This window comes from Thalassophryne amazonica, chromosome 1 (genome assembly GCF_902500255.1).
Source record: "Thalassophryne amazonica chromosome 1, fThaAma1.1, whole genome shotgun sequence".
Lineage (NCBI taxonomy): Eukaryota > Metazoa > Chordata > Actinopteri > Batrachoidiformes > Batrachoididae > Thalassophryne > Thalassophryne amazonica.
In genome coordinates, this window is record NC_047103.1 from 83,089,409 (window position 1) to 83,108,025 (window position 18,617).

General features: G+C 45.0%; 1 protein-coding gene across 1 annotated transcript in view; it reads right to left on the reverse strand.

Moving 5' to 3' along the window:
- Nucleotides 1–18,617, reverse strand: part of mpp7a (membrane protein, palmitoylated 7a (MAGUK p55 subfamily member 7)) — an 866,557-nt gene that overhangs the window by 448,922 nt on the left and 399,018 nt on the right. Inside the window, 1 exon segment of the mRNA XM_034172035.1 lies at nt 197–277. Within this exon segment, the coding sequence (XP_034027926.1) occupies nt 197–277 (81 nt within the window).

Genomic DNA, 18,617 nt, shown 5'->3' on the forward strand with positions numbered 1-18,617 from the left:
ACTGTTAAGAAGAAGAATGAAAAAAAACACTGTCTGGACCTAAATGCCATGATATTCTATGTGCAGAAGGATAATAACGTCAATCTAATGTTAACAATGGACCAACAGTAAAGCCTAACCATGTTTGTGAGGACAGTTTGCTGCTTTAGTTTAATAAAAATTCTGAATTAATATGACAGAAATCTTCCAAACTCACCTTTACGTGGGGATTGGAAAGCAGTCTGAGCAGCTCTGTGATTTCTCTATCAGTTGATTTTCCGAGTAGCTCCTCAGACACCTAAAGAAGGAAGAGGCATGGCATCATGATTATGAGCAGAAGGACTTTAAGGAGTTTATGAAATGATATGTGTGTGCACATATATATATATATATATATATATATATATATATATATATATATATATATATATAAATTGTTGTCACCATGCTGCTCCCAGTTTATTAGCAAAGATCACTTTTCAGCAAATGGCATACACCTCAAAGTAAAAAGTCTATTCTTCAGTAGCACCAGTTGTGTAAGCATCTCTGAGCAATGGAATTGTGATGGACTGCATAAAAGATGAATTTCAGGTAGCTCAAAGAGGTGAATCTGCTCCTAAAGCCCAGACCACGTTCCTCTTCCTTTGCTGTGATTTATAGAAGGTCTTCCTGGATGTGGTGTGAGCATGGAGAGGAGCCATGTCCAGACAAGTGGGATCTGGAATTAATGGCAGCTTCATAAGCAGGGCTAGTGGAAGTTACAAACAGATGTGTGTGCATGTGTGTGAAGTTGCAGAGATTATGAAGGAAAGCACATTGTTCTTGCACATTTTTTCTGGATTGCACAGCATTGCAAGTATGTGCAATGATAGACACAGCAGACTATTAATGCAAAAGATGGTACAGCAGCTCTTGAGATTACAGTTGAAGACAATTCATGTGCCCTCTAAATAGATTCTTCCAGTAATTCTTTCACAAGAATAATCCAGAAAACCTCAAATACGATCAAGGTAAAAGTTTAATATTGACAAGTTTGGCTGTTTACAGAATCCACATAAATTCACAGAACAACTGAATGCAAGAAAAATTCAAAGCAAAAAAAAAAAAAAAAGTCTGCAGAAGCACATTCATGTTTGTGACAAAAATACCCAAGAGAAACCAAACTTGCCACAAGGTGCTTCTTCTTCCACCTTTCCTCCTGCTTCAGCCAGTTCTGGGCCCACCCGAATCCCTGCATTAAATATGCTTTCGTGACCTCACTTGGGTTGACGTCACAAGATTTATTAAAGTGACAGCACCACATTTCACGGGAAGCAGTCAACTCCAATGGTTTCAAATCCAAAACATACTGTTTAACCAACTGTTTCGGTAACCCCTATTTTCACAGTTTTCCTCTATTTCCATTTGTAATACCATTAGGAAATAAACCTGTTGTGGCTGAAGATTTGCGGATGCCACATCTCTCGCTCTCAGGTGACCGCGCCATTATTGACATCTGCATAACAGCGTGCACGCTCCGGACACGGAGTAATACGTCAAATGTGAAGCGGTTGAATATTTTGCCACCGTACACCCAATATTATACGGTCTGAAATCTCACACGATTGGCCAATAACAGCGTCAACACACGGGGGGGGCTTCAACACATAAGCTGTTACTCAAAGGAGTCACACCTGAAATGTGTACACAGAACTGGGATTTAATGAACATGACAATCAACATGATGATGGTGATAATGATGACGATGTCTGAAAGACAAGAAATACATAAAATACATATTTAAATAACACCACTGGCTTTGATCTTACATGTATTTGTATCAGTAATACTGTGAGAAATCTTGGAGTCATTTTTGATCAGGATATGTCATTCAAAGCGCATATTAAACAAATATGTAGGACTGCTTTTTTGCATTTACGCAATATCTCTAATATCAGAAAGGTCTTGTCTCAGAGTGATGCTGAAAAACTAATTCATGCATTTATTTCCTCTAGGTTGGACTATTGTAATTCATTATTATCAGGTTGTCCTAAAAGTTCCCTAAAAAGCCTTCAGTTAATTCAAAATGCTGCAGCTAGAGTACTGACGGGGACTAGCAGGAGAGAGCATATCTCACCCGTGTTGGCCTCTCTTCATTGGCTTCCTGTTAATTCTAGAATAGAATTTAAAATTCTTCTTCTTACTCATAAGGTTTTGAATAATCAGGTCCCATCTTATCTTAGGGACCTCGTAGTACCATATTACCCCATTAGAGCGCTTCGCTCTCAGACTGCAGGCTTACTTGTAGTTCCTAGGGTTTGTAAGAGTAGAATGGGAGGCAGAGCCTTCAGCTTTCAGGCTCCTCTCCTGTGGAACCAGCTCCCAATTCAGATCAGGGAGACAGATACCCTCTCTACTTTTAAGATTAGGCTTAAAACTTTCCTTTTCGCTAAGGCTTATAGTTAGGGCTGGATCAGGTGACCCTGGACTATCCCTTGGTTATGCTGCTTTAGACGTAGACTGTGGGGGGGTTCCCATGATGCACTGTTTCTTTCTCTTTTTGCTCTGTATGCATCACTCCGCATTTAATCATTAGTGATCGATCTCTGCCCCCTTCCACAGCATGTCTTTTTCCTGGTTCTTTCCCTCAGCCCCAACCAGTCTCAGCAGAAGACTGCCCCTCCCTGAGCCTGGTTCTGCTGGAGGTTTCTTCCTGTTAAAAGGGAGTTTTTCCTTCCCACTGTAGCCAAGTGCTTGCTCACAGGGGGTCGTTTTGACCGTTGGGGTTTTTCATAATTATTGTATGGCCTTGCCTTACAATATAAAGCGCCTTGGGGCAACTGTTTGTTGTGATTTGGCGCTATATAAAAAAAAGTTGATTGATTGATTGATTGATGTATTTGGATCTAAGCCATTTTCATTTCTTCAACATGATTGAGAACAGTTGATGACAATAACCAGTGTTTTCCCACAAAAATGACAGCACCCTTCTTCTTCTTCTTTCGGCTGTTCCCGTTAGGGGTCGCCACAGCAGATCAATCGTTTCTATCTCACCCTGTCCTCTGTATCTTCCTCTGTCACACCAACCACCTGCATGCCCTTCCTCAGGACATCCATAAACCTCGTCTTTGGCCTCCCTCTTCTCCTCCTGCCTGGTGGCTCCATCTTCATCATCCTTCTCCCTATATACCCTGGGTCCCTCCTCTGCACATGTCCAAACCATCTCAATCTCGCCTCTCTGACTTTGTCTCCAAACCGTCCCACCTGAGCTGTCCCTCTGATATGTTCATTCCTAATCTTGTCCATTCTTGTCACTCCCAAAGAGAATCTCAACATCTTCAGCTCTGCCACCTCCAGCTCTGCCTCCTGTCTTTTTGTTAGTGCCACTGTCTCTAAACCATACAACATAGCTGGTCTCACTACTGTTTTGTAAACTTTCCCCTTCACTCTTGCTGATATTCTTCGGTCACAAATCACTCCTGCTCCACCCTCTCCACCCTGCCTGCACTCTCTTCTTCACCTCTCTACCACACTCTCCATTACTTTGAACAGTTGACCCCAAATATTTAAACTCATCTACTTTCACCACTTCTGCTCCTTGTAACTGCACTATTCCACTGGGCTCCCTCCCATTCACACACATGTACTCAGTCTTGCTTCTACTGACTTTCATTCCCCTTCTCTCCAAAGCATATCTCCACCTCTCCAGACTAGACTCAACTTGCTCTCTAATCTCACTACAGATCACAATGTCATCTGCAAACATCATAGTCCATGGGGACTCCTGTCTGATCTCATCTGTCAACATGTCCATCACCACTGCAAACAAGAAAGGACTCAGAGCTGATCCTTGGTGTAATCCCACCTCCACCTTGAATGAGTCTGTCATTCCGACTGCGCATCTCACCGCTATCACACTATTCTTATACATGTCCTTCACTACCCTAACATACTTCTCTGCTACTCCAGACTTCCTCATACAATACCACAGCTCTTCTCTTGGCACCCTATCATAAGCTTTTTCTAAGTCCACAAACACACAATGTAACTCTTTCTGGCCTTCTCTGTACTTCTCCAACAGTATTCTCAGAGCAAACATTGCACCTGTAGTGCTCTTTCTCGGCATGAAACCATATTGCTGCTCACAGATCTTCACCTGTTCTCTAAGCCTAGCTTCTACTACTCTTTCCAATAACGTCATGCTGTGGGTGATCAACTTTATGCCTCTGTAGTTACTGCAGCTCTGCACATCACCCTTGTTCTTGAAAATAGGAACCAGCACACTTCGTCTCCACTCCTCAGGCATCCTCTCACTTCCCAAGATTTTATTAAACAATCTGGTTAGAAACTCTACTGCCATATCTCCATGCCTCCACTGGAATGTCATCTGGACCAACTGCCTTTCCACTCTTCATCCTCTTCATAGCAGCCCTCACTTCTTCCTTACTAATCTCTTGTACTTCCTGATTTACTCTCACCACATCATCCAGCCTTTTCTCTCGCTCATTTTCTTCATTCAGCAGCTCTTCATATATTCATATATTCCCTCCACCTTCTCAGCACACACTCCTCACTTGTCAGCACATTACCATGTGCATCTTTTACTACTCTAACCTGCTGCACATCCTTTCCAGCTCTGTCCCTTTGTCTGGCCAATCAGTACAAGTGCTTACTATTCAACTTCTTGTACAGCTCGCAATATGCCTTTCCTTCACTTTTGCCACTTCTCTTTTCGCCTTACGCTGCATCTCCTTGTACTCCTGTCTACTGTCTTCATCTCTCTGACTATCCCAAAACTTTTTCGACAACCTCTTTCTCCTTATGCTTTCCTGGACCTCTTCGTTCCACCACCAAGTCTCCTTGTCTTCCTTCCACTGTCCAGATGTCATACCCAGTACTGTCCTAGCTGTCTCCCTCACCACATCTGCAGTACTTTTCCAGTTGTCCAAAATTGCTTCCCCTCCAACCAGTGCTTCTCTCACCTGCTTGCTAAATTTCACACAACAGTCTTCCTCCTTCAGCTTCCACCATCTGATCCTTTGTTGAGCTCTCACTCTCTTCTTCTTCTTTACCTCTAAAGTCATCCTACAGACAACCATCCTATGCTGTCTAGCGACATTCTCTGATTTCTTTTAGCTTGCATCTCCTATAAAGAATGTAGTCCACCTGTGTGCACCTTCCTCCACTCTTATATGTTACCCTGTGCTCCTCCCTTTTATTAAAGTTGGTATTCACCACAGCCATTTCCATCCTTTTTGCAAAATCAACTACCATCTGTCCTTCCCCATTCCTATCCTTGATACCATATCTACCCATTACTTCCTCATCACCTCTGTTCTCTTCACCAACCTGCCCACTGAAGTCTGATCCTATCACCACTCTTTCATGCTTGGGCACACTCTCCACCACCTCATCTAACACACTCCAGAAATCTTCTTTCTCCTTCATCTCACAACCTACTTGTGGGGCATATGCACTGATGATATTCATCATCACACCTTCAATTTCCAACTTCACACTCATCACCCTGTCAGACACTCGCTTAACCTCCAAAACACTTTTAACATACTCTTCCTTTAAAATGACACCAACACCATTTCTCTTCCTGTCCTCACCATGGTACAATAACTTGTACCCACCACCGATGCTCCTGCTCTGACTTCCCTTCCAGTTGGTCTCTTGCACACACAATATGTCTACCTTTCTCCTCTCCATCATAACAGCTCTCTCCCTTTACCAGTCATACTACCAACATTCAAAGTCCCCACTCTCATTTCCACCCTTCTAGTTTTCTTCTTCTCCCGCTGTTTGTGGAAACGTTCTCCTCCACTTCTTCGTCATCTTCGCCCAGCAGTAGCCCAATTTCCACCGGCACCCTGTTGGGCAACAGCATCGGTGGCGGACGTTAACCCGGGCCGCAACTGATCCGGTATGGAAATTCGATTCTTAGTCTGCATAGTTGGGTTGGCTTGTTTTACGCCGGATGCCCTTCCTGACGCAACACTCATTTATCCGGGCTTGGGACCGGCACTTAGAATGTACTGGCTGCACACCCCATGTGCTGAAATGACAAAAATGACAGCACCCATGGCCAGTATTTACAGAGCGTTTTTCAAAAACTCATTTCATTCATTTATTTATTTATTTTATCTGTTGCATTATGCTTTCTAAAACCCTATCACTGTGTCTCATCTTTTAGCTTTGTTTCATCCCTCAGAATACTTTTGGATGCTAATTTATCACTTCCAGAGTTCTGTGGTTTATTTTTTATTTGCCATACAATGACTGCATACATCGAACCAGACTGCACAAAGTTGATCAGTAATCTATGCTAGTTAGCCACCTAGATAATGCTAACCTAGCTTCTCTGCTAACTAGTTTTCAGTGCAGCTCAGGAAGTAATGCTTGTCCGGCACTTTGTGCATTGTCATGACCAGTTACAGTTTTGTTCTGAAACTGGAAGCTATTTTCGATGATAGTTGCAGTTTTTGTCTCGTAGCTGGTCAGCGTATTTGGCCTGCAACATTGTGGACAAGAGAAGTTGTGTGTCGCCACCATGTCGAGGTCTTGTGAAATCCACCCGCAGCGCAAGCACCTTTAGGTGCAGCCCGGCTGCAGGCTGGCTGGTGTGTGGTGAGCAGTACCATCCAGTGTTGTTGCAAAGGAGATTATTTATCATATTCATACTGTGATGGCTCTGTAATACAGTTATGATGTCAATCCTACACATGGGTCAGATATTGTAACAGTTGTATAATGTGGAATAAGCTGTAACAACCCATTCAAGCTGTGTGTGGTGTGGCACAGCTCTGAGACACACTGACACGCTGCACCTTGATCGCATGGTAATGTTCCAAATGAGCATGTAATCACACATCCATTGTCAGTCCACCTCATGTGTCAGAGGATTCATCTGAATTATCATGTTATCATGGCTGTTAGATGCTGTCAAGACTGCTGCAGTGCGTGTCAATGTGTCACGGAGATGCACGTCGACACACAGTGCCTGTGATCCCGGTAGGGCACCCAGATTGAGTATGTAATCACTCATCCATTGTCAGTTCATCTCGTGTCAGAGGATTCATCTGTATGATCACGTTATCATGGCTATTAGACCCCATCCAGACTGCGGCAGTACGTGACAACGTGTCACGGAGACGCACTGACTTGCCATGACACACAGTGTATTCAGTGTGATTGTTCAATGTTCACCTCTAGTGCACAAGTTGATTGCATGCCACAGACTTTGCACATTACTTCCTCTGTGCACAGTTTGGGAGAGGGTGGGAGTTTGGCTCATCAGGAGCACAATCAGGACTTGCCTACATGATCAGACTGCTTGAAATGCTGGTGGGTTGCTATTTCAGATGCCAGTTCATATGCCATTCCAGCTCGCAGTCACACAGCAGTACAACCACTGTACGAATATTCCCCAGTTCAAATGCAGCACGACAGTAGTGTGCCTATTCTCTACATGTGTGCCGGCCTGCTAATTTGGCATATTTCCCTAAATGCCACATGAATGCTGTCCAAGGAATTCAAATGTAGCTGGACTACAGCAGCATACTGTAGCCATTCATACTGTAGGTTGAATGGAGTTCGACTGCAGGTCGAATTACACAAATAATGCTCGAATGCCGATTCCTATGGCAGTACGACTGACTCCACCGCAGTTCGGATGTTTTCCAGGATGAGCAACACGTGAACGTGCCAACTGCTGAAGGAATGTTGTACGAGGCATTCGAGTGCTGTTCGATTGCAGCACAAATTGCAAGAATGTCGTTCAAATGTCAATTCGTACAGCATTTGTGCAATTCATGCTCTAGTGTGATGGGGTATAACACTGCATTGTTAAGTCTTACACAAATTCTGAATTCAAAGCTGTACAATTGCACATCCAAATAAGGGGTTCTGGGGCAGCCTCCCCCCACCTCCATGAAATTCTGCAAAAATTTAAGTGAAATGGTGCAATCTGAGATGTTATTTGGACCATTTTTGGTGACTGCATGATCAATTTTTATATAAATATTTTTCAGGTAACTCTCTTATTTGTTGAACCTGAACATTGACCAACAGAACTGCCACCATTATCAACACCGTAATCACATCATCATTGTAACCATGTTTTTGATTGTGGGAGGAAATCCACACAGACACAGGGAGAGCATGTAAACTCCACACAGAAAGGGCTGGAAGTAAGCTCATGACCTTCTTGCTGTGAGGCATCAGTGCTAATCACTTACCCATTGTTCCGCTGTTATAATCATAATCTTAATCATCGTAATCGGACCACAATGGAAATAAGTGCTAGTTGTTTTATTGTGTTATCCTTTTATGGTATTTATTTCATACAATTTCATTTTAATAATAAATGAAAATCAACCAATCAATCAAATCAGCATCATCACCACCTCTCAATATCATCTGTATCACGGGGCCAGACAGCCCTGGAATGTAACAACCCTCTTAATAAATATGCTGCGCTAAAGCTGTCTCCACATGCCCAGGAATATGACGCTCAGAGTCAGCATCACCAAACAGAGCAGATGATTAACAATGAAGCATTTAACAGCTTTACAGCTTCGACACTTAAAAGCAATGATCTGTGACTTTTCTCTCTGTTGTAAGCAAAGCGATCTTCACTAGAGCCGGACTCTGCTAATGCACACTTCAGATACCTAGCTGAAAATCAGGTTCTCTTGCGGCTGATGATGTGACACAGAGCAATTGTAAATTGATGGAAATCAATCTGTAAACAGAGATCTTGCATCCATAAATATAACTCTGTGGCCATTTCTGAATCAGCTGGATCCGTCCACCCATGGATTTGCCGACCGCTGATGCTGTTCATGACTCTGGAACCTCAAGTCCAGGTCAAGTTTCACGTCTTTGAGGTCAAGTCACTAGTCAAGTCTGAAGTCACTGTTTGTGCAAGCTATAGGGTCTTTCAAATTTCACAAAACTGAGAAAATTTTGTTTCTACCAAAATCAAAGTATTATATTGTAGGTTTACTTTTGCAACATGTTGCAAAATTACAGCTCATTTTAATGAAGAGACAAATTTATCTGGGGGGGAAATTTCAGAGTGAATATTGTCTTTTCATTCCTCATTGTCATGTAGACTCTGCATGACATATGTGTGCATGGGTAAGGTTTTGAGGTTACCTGTGACCCATCTCACATTAACATCCAAAAGATTTCTTGTAAATCACATCCAAATCTGCCAAATGTTTTTCATAGCATATGATCCCTTGAATTTCACCCCCTCAAGGATTGAAATTCTAAATTGTTTCCAGAGAGCATGAAGTTTGAACATATTGGTAATATCATATTATGAATCCCTTATCTAAATGCTAAGGATTAAAATTATAGTGGTGCCAAATCAAATTTTTTTGATGACTTAACTCTTAAAAAACCTTTATGTGTGACTCAAGCCCAAGTCTCAAACTCAAGTCCCCACGTCTGCCTCATTTCAATGCAGGGGCACATGCACATGGATTAAGCTGCGCTAATGGACTTTGTACTTGTGTCAGAATAATAAAAACAAGGAAAATGCATTGACATAATTGCAAAACTTTGATGCACTACCGATTTCCTTACTGTTAAAACTGCAGAAAACATGGTATGCAATATCCATTGTTGTACATGTATCCCTCCACCTGCTCGGTGGCTGGGGTGAATTGTGGCTTTCTCTCCTTTGAGACAGGGCTGTTTCTGCGGTGCTTCTTCAGTGACTGCCTCCCGTGTGTGACACCTCACTCAGCAGCAAGCAGAGGTGTCTGCCTGAAATAGATGACACCCAATCCAACACCGTGATGAGATATAGATTGACTTGACATGCCAATGAATGATCAAAAACTGATTTGCACAAATGAAAGCCTCTTTTTTGCAAGTGCTCATGCCACACTCTCTAAGTTGATGCCCCATGTAGGTGACCATTTCAATGTAATTATTTGCCTGTGGCCGAGCTTGAAGAAAAAAGACTTTTCGTGGCTTTCATGGAGTGGTGTGTCTGCTTGGGAGGACTCAGTGCCAATTGTGGCCAGTCAAGAGCTGTCCTAGGGAAATCACCAGAGGTGCACCAACAATGCTGAGTTTATTTTATGCTATGCCCAAAATATTCCAAATGAATAATAAGGGGATAAAGACAACACTTTTACAGTCAGCACTGAATTGAGAGTTCAGAGTGTGTGCCTGATAAATAGTACAAATGTGTCTGAAATGCTCCAAATGGATTTGTGCAACGTATGGTAGACTGCACCTTGGATGATCAAGCTAGTGCACAATATGACACTTTTAGGGTTTAGTGACTGTTGGTGATTGAAAAATCCATCTACTCACAATTACACATTTAATTCAGCTTGTCAGTAATCTTTCTCAAAGGTCAGTTATTTTCTAACAATCAAATTACAAAAGCAATTATTCGAAATTGCAAATTTAGAACCCCCACCCACCGGCACACACACACACACACACACACACACACACACACACACACACACACACACACACACACACACACACACACACACACACACACACACACACACACACACACAATTACACCAGATTACCAACCAATTTAGTTTTTATGTCTTTTAATGAACATATTAAATTTCCCTAAAAGCATGGCAGTTTAACACATATATGTAAATCCAAACTCAAAAAACAAGCTGAAAAAGTTCAAAACTGTATATTTAAACAATGGAGACATTATTAGTTAATAATTAGTGTCAAAGGATTGATCTATTTACTGATACAGTTAAAGTGCCACAATGCATATGGAGCAGCAATAGTGCTCTGTTACTCTGGAAGACTGTACTGCAACTAATATATCCTAAAAATCTGGGGAAAGAAAACAACAGCAAAGAGACAGAGGGATCCATTTGGTGTTTATGTTGTCGCCACATACAAGGTAAGAGGAGGAGAGTAATGCAGCAAAGTCCATTAAGTATGACACCCCAACACATGTTGACAGAGCCTGGAAAACCTGTAGTCTGTATGAGTAATGATACCTGTGATGCAGGAGTAAAGCAAGAAAGGTGACTCAGAGGTAAAGGCAGGAGGTGCAGGGTTGGACTGGGGTTAGGGAGGACAATGTGTCTTCCCCCATAGACAGAAACATGTGCTCTTGGCTGTGGGGGGTTCCACGAGTTTGGATCCTCCACCAAAGGGAGTGAGACAACAGTAATGAATAGTCACAACAGACGAGGTTAAACCACCTGAACCCAACTCACCCTTACAATACTTAAATGCATCAACAAAACATCTTCTAAGCTGAAAGTGCAAAGAGAAAGACAGTAATGCTGCATTTACACATAACGACGACAAGTCACGAATGCCACGAAATATACATTCTTGGCCACTGATCACAAATGTGATTATTCGGGGCAGAGGCGTCAGGTGTCCTCAGGAACTGCTGAAACCTGTTACCACACGTTACAATTAATGGTATATGTTGCTGGAGAATTATCAGGAACCATGACGCACGGTCAAGAATAGTGTTTCACATTGTTGCGCACTATTGCGCGTAACAGCGCACTGTTAAGTTCTGTCACGTTGTGAACGAGGTGAATTGTCTCCACACACACACCCATATTCATCCAACCGAATTCAGATCGCTCCAGTTTTTCAGAAGAACTTTGTGACTGCATGCATAGTTGGGCTCTGTGCCATGGAGTGGCGCAGAGAGGAGGAGATGGACAGAGCCAGATGTGTGGCTTCATGCGACTCTCGTCTCGCGCATTTTCCCAAACATCAGGCACATGCAGCAGGTGGAACACCTGCAGGAGCGCGCTGAAGAGCACTGAAATTAGACTTTTAGCCGACTTGGTGTCAGCAAAACTGAATGCGGTGCAGCAGGGTTTAATTGTGCGCTTCCTCCGCCGGACTGGAGGAGGTGCAGAGATGTCTGGCGACTCTCCTCTCGCTCCTCTGGTTCCTCTGGCTCAGACTTGTTCTCCCGCTCATCGGTTACAACAGCAGGTGGAACACCTGCAGGAGCGTCCTGAGGAGCTTCAGCAGGAACTGTGGAACGACATTTGGAGCCGAGTTTAATTGTGCGCACGTGACAGAAAACTGATCCGTCGTGGCGCGCAGTGAAATGTGACGCCGCGTTACAAGTCGTGTCAAAACTTGACAGTTTCCGTGTCACTTCGTAATAACGCGTGTCAGTTTGGGCTCCAAGAACCATCACAGGAACCACTACGAACGTTGTCACGTTCTATTAAGGATCACGAGTCATCAAGACGGATCTATACGCTCAGTTGCGACCTCCACAACGTGAGACGAAATGAGGGTGGTGTGTGACATTCGTGGAAGATTTTTTGACAGGAAAGAACATGCCCATGAATATCAAGAATATCACGCGCCAACACGCACTATTAAGAAACCTATTCAGATGCATTAAGTCACATTAAGAATGTCAGGAATGTGTCACGAATGACAGAAAAATGACATTCGTAATGCGTCTTGGTTATGTGTAAATGCACCTTAAGACAGCAGGGAGCAATTTATCAGAAATATCACAGAAGTTAGTGCTGGGCAAAAAAATAATCATCCCTCATTGGGAAAAAAGAAACTAATCAGAGTTTTTAATTGGGCTAGAAAACTGAATGCAGTACTATTACCAACATTTACACCTCACAGAAAATTTAGTCACTTTTGATGATCACAGACTGTATATATCCTGGACAAATTCAGTGTGATGCCACTCATTGGTTGGCTATGGAGACCCGGCCCAGCCAATGTGACGCCCGTGTCTGGGCTATGTTGTGGCAAATGCCATGTTCACAGCAGCAATACAATGAACTTATTAATGCATAAAGGGGTGGAGTGTGGATGGCTCCGTATCTGATGAAGTCTGAACAGTCCAAGCCAACTAACCTGGGTTTTGGTGTTGTTTAAATCATATTTTTGGGGACTTGTGTGTTGTGTGTTGGGGGGGGCGTGGCTGGATGTTTTGGTGTTCTTTTCTTTTCTTTGCTCTCCAGGTGGCATGAGGGCTGATTTGTCTGTGAAGAAGGTGCTGGCTGAAGAGTCTTCACCCTCATCAACATCATGAAAAGCACCTGTGATCGGTGCTCACGTGCAACCTGGACGACTTGCAGCTGAAGCAGATAATTGGATGGCGTTCTGCATTTAAGTCATGTGTGATTCAAGCAGAACTGCCGGGAAATCGACCTTGTGACGTTCGTTTGTGAGACGCTGAGGACCGCGCCTGGGTTTGACACATCGAGCCCGTGAAGCAGGGAGGGGTGAGGACACATGCTGTCAGCACACACGAAAGGTAATTAAGTGTTTAGGTACTTGTTGATAGTAACTTGGTGTTTTGTTACACAGTATACTGGAATTGTAAAGAGAATTGCGCAGTTTGCTTCTCACTGCTGTGGCGTGAAGGATAAGTGATCCTCCACTTGTTGTGAGAAGCTGCTCATTTGCATAAAGTAAAAAAAAGGACACTGACCTGAGTGTGTTGCTGGCAGCGTGTGTTTATTGGAAGATATAGTTGTATCTGTTGACTTACCTCACCGTCTCTTTGCTTCACAGAGAATCAGTTTGTCGTGTCCACCTGGGGGGGTGTTTGGCGGTGGTAGGAAGTCCAGGAGCGCCGGCTTTAATCCTTGTGGGCGCTGGAGAGCGAGCCGCGGATCACTCCACCAGAGGGATGTTGTTTTTTATGTTTTTACACTTTTAAACACAGGTGTATAATAAATAGTTTTTGTTTGGAACCGCTTTCTGGTTATTTTTAGCGCTGGGTCCTGTCTGACGCAGGTTCGCTCCTCAATCCGCGTCGACCCATAACAGAATTTCCCGGCCATTCCATAATGGACCCAGCGGCAGAGGCGGTTCCTTTTGCCGAAAAGATTCAAGAACACTTGGAGAAAATATGGGAGCAATTACAGCACCTCGCAAATCAAATTAAACAAACAGACGCCCGTGTTACGGAGCTTGCAGCTCAAGCCGTTCCGCTTCCTGCAGCGCCAGCTGCGGCATCATCGATACCAAGGCAGATAACTCCGTCACCCAAAGATTCGGTGTTTGAACCGATCATTTGTCATCCGGAGCCCTATGCGGGAGACGTCGAAGCTTGTGCTTCGTTTCTGATGCAATGTTCTCTGGTTTTTGCTCAGCGACCGGCTTCCTTCTCTTCTGATGGAAGTCGTGTTTCGTATGTGACAAATTTGCTCCGAGGTGACGCCTTAGCTTGGGTCACTGCGTTGTGGAGTAACAACTCGCCATTGTTAGGTTCCTTTAAGGATTTCTCCCGGGAGTTCCGACTGGTTTTTGACCATTCGGTGAAAACGAATACCGTTGCTCAACGGTTGCTGAATCTCAGGCAGGGGAGGCGGAGTGCAGCGGAGTATTCCGTGGATTTCCGGATTTTTTCTGCTCAATCAGGTTGGAATGCCGCAGCATTACGGGGCGTGTTTGTAGACGGGTTAAATGAGTCATTAAAAGACGAGCTGGCGGTCCGTGATGAGCCAAACGATTTAGACGAGCTAATATCATTGGTGATTCGTCTAGATGATCGGATGAAGGAGCGTGGACGCGAGAGAGGACGCCCATCAGAGCGTTTTTTTTTGTCCCGGGGCTTTCCCCGACACAAAGCTGGGCCGCCTCTTCTTCGCCCCACTGAGGCTCCTCCGACGGGACCTCCGGCTCCTCCTATTGACGAGCCCATGCAGCTCGGACGAGTCGAGATTCCTGTATTGCCCCGACACGTAAGCGTCAAGAGAAATAACGGTGACGTAACTCCAAGTGTTCTTGGACAGGCAAAAGAACCCACATAAAAAAAAAAAAAAAGAAAAAAAAAAATTTAGCACACGTAAATGTTTTGTTTTCTTTAATCAGGGGTTATACTTGTTTGGGGAGGTAGGGGCGTATCTGGTGGAGTGATAGGCGGTTGGAAGCCCGCCTGGGCTCACTTACCTGTCAATTTTGTATGTGTTTTTAGGTATTTTCTGTTTGGGTTGTTGGGTCGTTTTTGTTTTGTTGTTTTTATTTCTCTACATTCCTAACCCCACCCTCACTTGTCCTTAGACCGCTTGTCTTGTGGGTTGTGGGGTGGTGCAGGTTGGTCACGCTGAGCATTCTCAGAAGACCTCTGCACCTAGGGGGGGGGGTGTTAGAGGCGTTCTTTTTGGTTTGGTTAAGGCCCGGTTCCACTCCAGCCTCGGTGAGCCGTTGGACCGATTGTCATGGGTGTTGCCGGGGTGTGGTGCAGCGGAGACATGCCTCAGTTGGAGGGGTGGGCCGATCTGTTGCCGTTTGCCATTTCGGTGGTTCCACCCCTCCCGAGTGGCTGGGGTATGGTCGAGTTGGGGCGCCGGACGTATTTCCGGTTCTCCGCTGCGCTTTGGGGTTGGAGCTGGGTTAGTTTTTACCTGTTCCCTTCTCCGGCTTAATATTTTGAGCTGTTCGCCAAAATAGAGCCGCCAAAGAGCTCTGGGGGGGACCTGGAGTCTTTCGGGGTGCCGGGGAGGGCAACAGGGTTTATGGTCATTTTATATCCCCCCGGGGTTGTTTTGGTTGTCCTCCGGGGGTTGGTTTTTGGTTTTATTTTGTTTCCTTCCGGGTTCCGCCTCCAGGGTTGATGGGACGGTCCTCTGGGGGGGGAATTGGCTTGGGACCGACCGGCCAAGTGTGACCGGATCTGGGGTTCCGGGGTTGTGGGGAGGGTGCCTCCTGGGGTTGATGATACGGTCCCCTGGGGGGCACCGTTTCACTCCATGTATACCTGGGGACCTTTGTGGGATCACGGTTTTGGCTGTTCCTCCTGGAACTGGCAATGAAGGCCTTCTGAGGGGGGGGTTGGGCTCTGCAGGTCATTCTGGGGGGGTTGTTTGTTATTTTTCTTTTATGCATCTGCGTTTGTACTGTGTTGTGGGACTGTGTTGGGTTTTTGTGTTTGGGAGTTTTTCTTTTCCTCCCGGGGTTTGATGGGACGGTCCCCTGGGGAGGTTTTGGGTGGGTTTTATGTTTTTTTTTTGTGTGAGTGGACTTGTTCTGGGGAATGTTTTGGGGCTTTTGTTGATTCCAGCCAGCCTTCCAGCTGCGGTGCCTGTCTTGCCGTCTGCTTCCTGACGTGGACCCCGGAGGGAGGGGCTGTTCTCGGGCCTGGTCTGTTCGGTCGCCGGGAGGCTTCCCGTTGATGGGGGGGTACTGTTGTGTGTTGGGGGGGGGCGTGGCTGGATGTTTTGGTGTTCTTTTCTTTTCTTTGCTCTCCAGGTGGCATGAGGGCTGATTTGTCTGTGAAGAAGGTGCTGGCTGAAGAGTCTTCACCCTCATCAACATCATGGAAAGCACCTGTGATCGGTGCTCACGTGCAACCTGGACGACTTGCAGCTGAAGCAGATAATTGGATGGCGTTCTGCATTTAAGTCATGTGTGATTCAAGCAGAACTGCCGGGAAATCGACCTTGTGACGTTCGTTTGTGAGACGCTGAGGACCGCGCCTGGGTTTGACACATCGAGCCCGTGAAGCAGGGAGGGGTGAGGACACATGCTGTCAGCACACACGAAAGGTAATTAAGTGTTTAGGTACTTGTTGATAGTAACTTGGTGTTTTGTTACACAGTATACTGGAATTGTAAAGAGAATTGCGCAGTTTGCTTCTCACTGCTGTGGCGTGAAGGATAAGTGATCCTCCACTTGTTGTGAGAAGCTGCTCATTTGCATAAAGTAAAAAAAAAGGACACTGACCTGAGTGTGTTGCTGGCAGCGTGTGTTTATTGGAAGATATAGTTGTATCTGTTGACTTACCTCACCGTCTCTTTGCTTCACAGAGAATCAGTTTGTCGTGTCCACCTGGGGGGGTGTTTGGCGGTGGTAGGAAGTCCAGGAGCGCCGGCTTTAATCCTTGCGGGCGCTGGAGAGCGAGCCGCGGATCACTCCACCAGAGGGACGTTGTTTTTTATGTTTTTACACTTTTAAACACAGGTGTATAATAAATAGTTTTTGTTTGGAACCGCTTTCTGGTTATTCTTAGCGCTGGGTCCTGTCTGACGCAGGTTCGCTCCTCAATCCGCGTCGACACATAACACTTGTGGTTCTCCTAATGGTTTACTTTGGTGTGGATATTAAAGCTTATCAGTTGCATATTTTCTCATTAATTGTGTATTTAGTGGACCTAACAGGTGAAGCTACAGACAGCTGCTAAAAGTGCTAATTCCATTAGCACACAACATTAAATCTAACAAGAATTTCACTCAGCAATAGAGATGTCTTAGATGAGCTGACATTTCACCACACAACAAGATGTATTTGTTGGGGAAAGTGTAATGCACGGACCCACAACAGGGGGCGCAAATGAACGGTCAATAGATAGTCCAATAAATACAATTTATTGTGGCAAATGTGCACAACAGGTCGAATACTGCTTTTAGACAGTCAATTACAAAATACAACAGGTGATGTGTGGGCAGGTCCGAGGGTAGGAGACGCCTATCCAGAGCAGAGCTGGGGCCCACAAGGTTCCGCCGCCAACGAAGACCTGCAGTATACTGAAGCCGCCAAGTCCCGAATCCCCAGGTGGCCTCTACTTCAGCTGTCAGATCCGGTACTGCTGGCAGGAACAGAAACAGGTTAATGGTGGGTGTGTGGACACCCAGTAAGCAGTCAGCAACTCACAATGTTTATCCAACTGGAGGGAACACCTCCACCTCCAACTCTGGAACCAGTTAACAGCAGAGCCTGAACTACTACTTAACGTGAGTGGAATGAGGAGTGAAGATCGTCACTCCCTCACCGTCCACAAACCCAGCTCCAGCTGTAAGTAGAGTTCCAGGTACTCCTGCAAAAAGTTCAGAACAAACAAGGTAGGTGCGTTCGGCACAGAAACAACGGCTGAGAGAATTACCTGAGTGGTAAACTGATATCTCGGCAGAGATGTGGTGTCTCCTCCAGTCTTTTATGGGATGGGATGGTGATGAGATGATTTCTGACAGCTGTTAGTCCTGGCTCCTGGGTGGTGACTGCGCCCTCTGGTGCCTGAAACCCGACAACAGGCAGGGCGCCCTCTGGCGTTGGCCAGCAGTACCTCCTCTTCGGGCGGCCCACACAACAGTATTATTCCAGGTGTCTATCATAAAATACTCCAAACGACAGACACAGTCTTCACTACCAACTGCATTGAGCAGAGTCTGAGCTAAAGACGAGAGGCGGAGTCGCTGGCCTCAGCCGCTGTCACTCAAAGCAACGTTGCCCCCAAATTTACAGAACTTTATAGTTTAAAGGGTCTTAAACTAAGAAGTTCTAAAAAACTTTATCCCCATACAGTTGTCATGGAGGAAGAAACTATCTATAGCAACAAAACAGTTTTTTGTACCACGCTGCAAACATGTTTATGTCTGCTCTAAAGTTGGACATTTTAACACAGAGTCCTATGGGAATGTGCTCTGTTTTGGAGCCAGCCTCAAGCCTCCAATCAAGGGACTGCACTTCCGCATAGGCCTCATTTCACGTGGTGTCAGGTTGCCACTGGGTGATGAGCCATTTCGGTTTTCCCATGGTGCTTTAGGTTTACCACACTCACAGCCTATAGCTAACGAGGATGTGTCAGCAGAACATAACATTTCCACATGACATCACATGACCACTAAGGTGGAGCTGAAAATTCTCATAGACATCACTACTGGCTGCCAATGTTATGTAACACA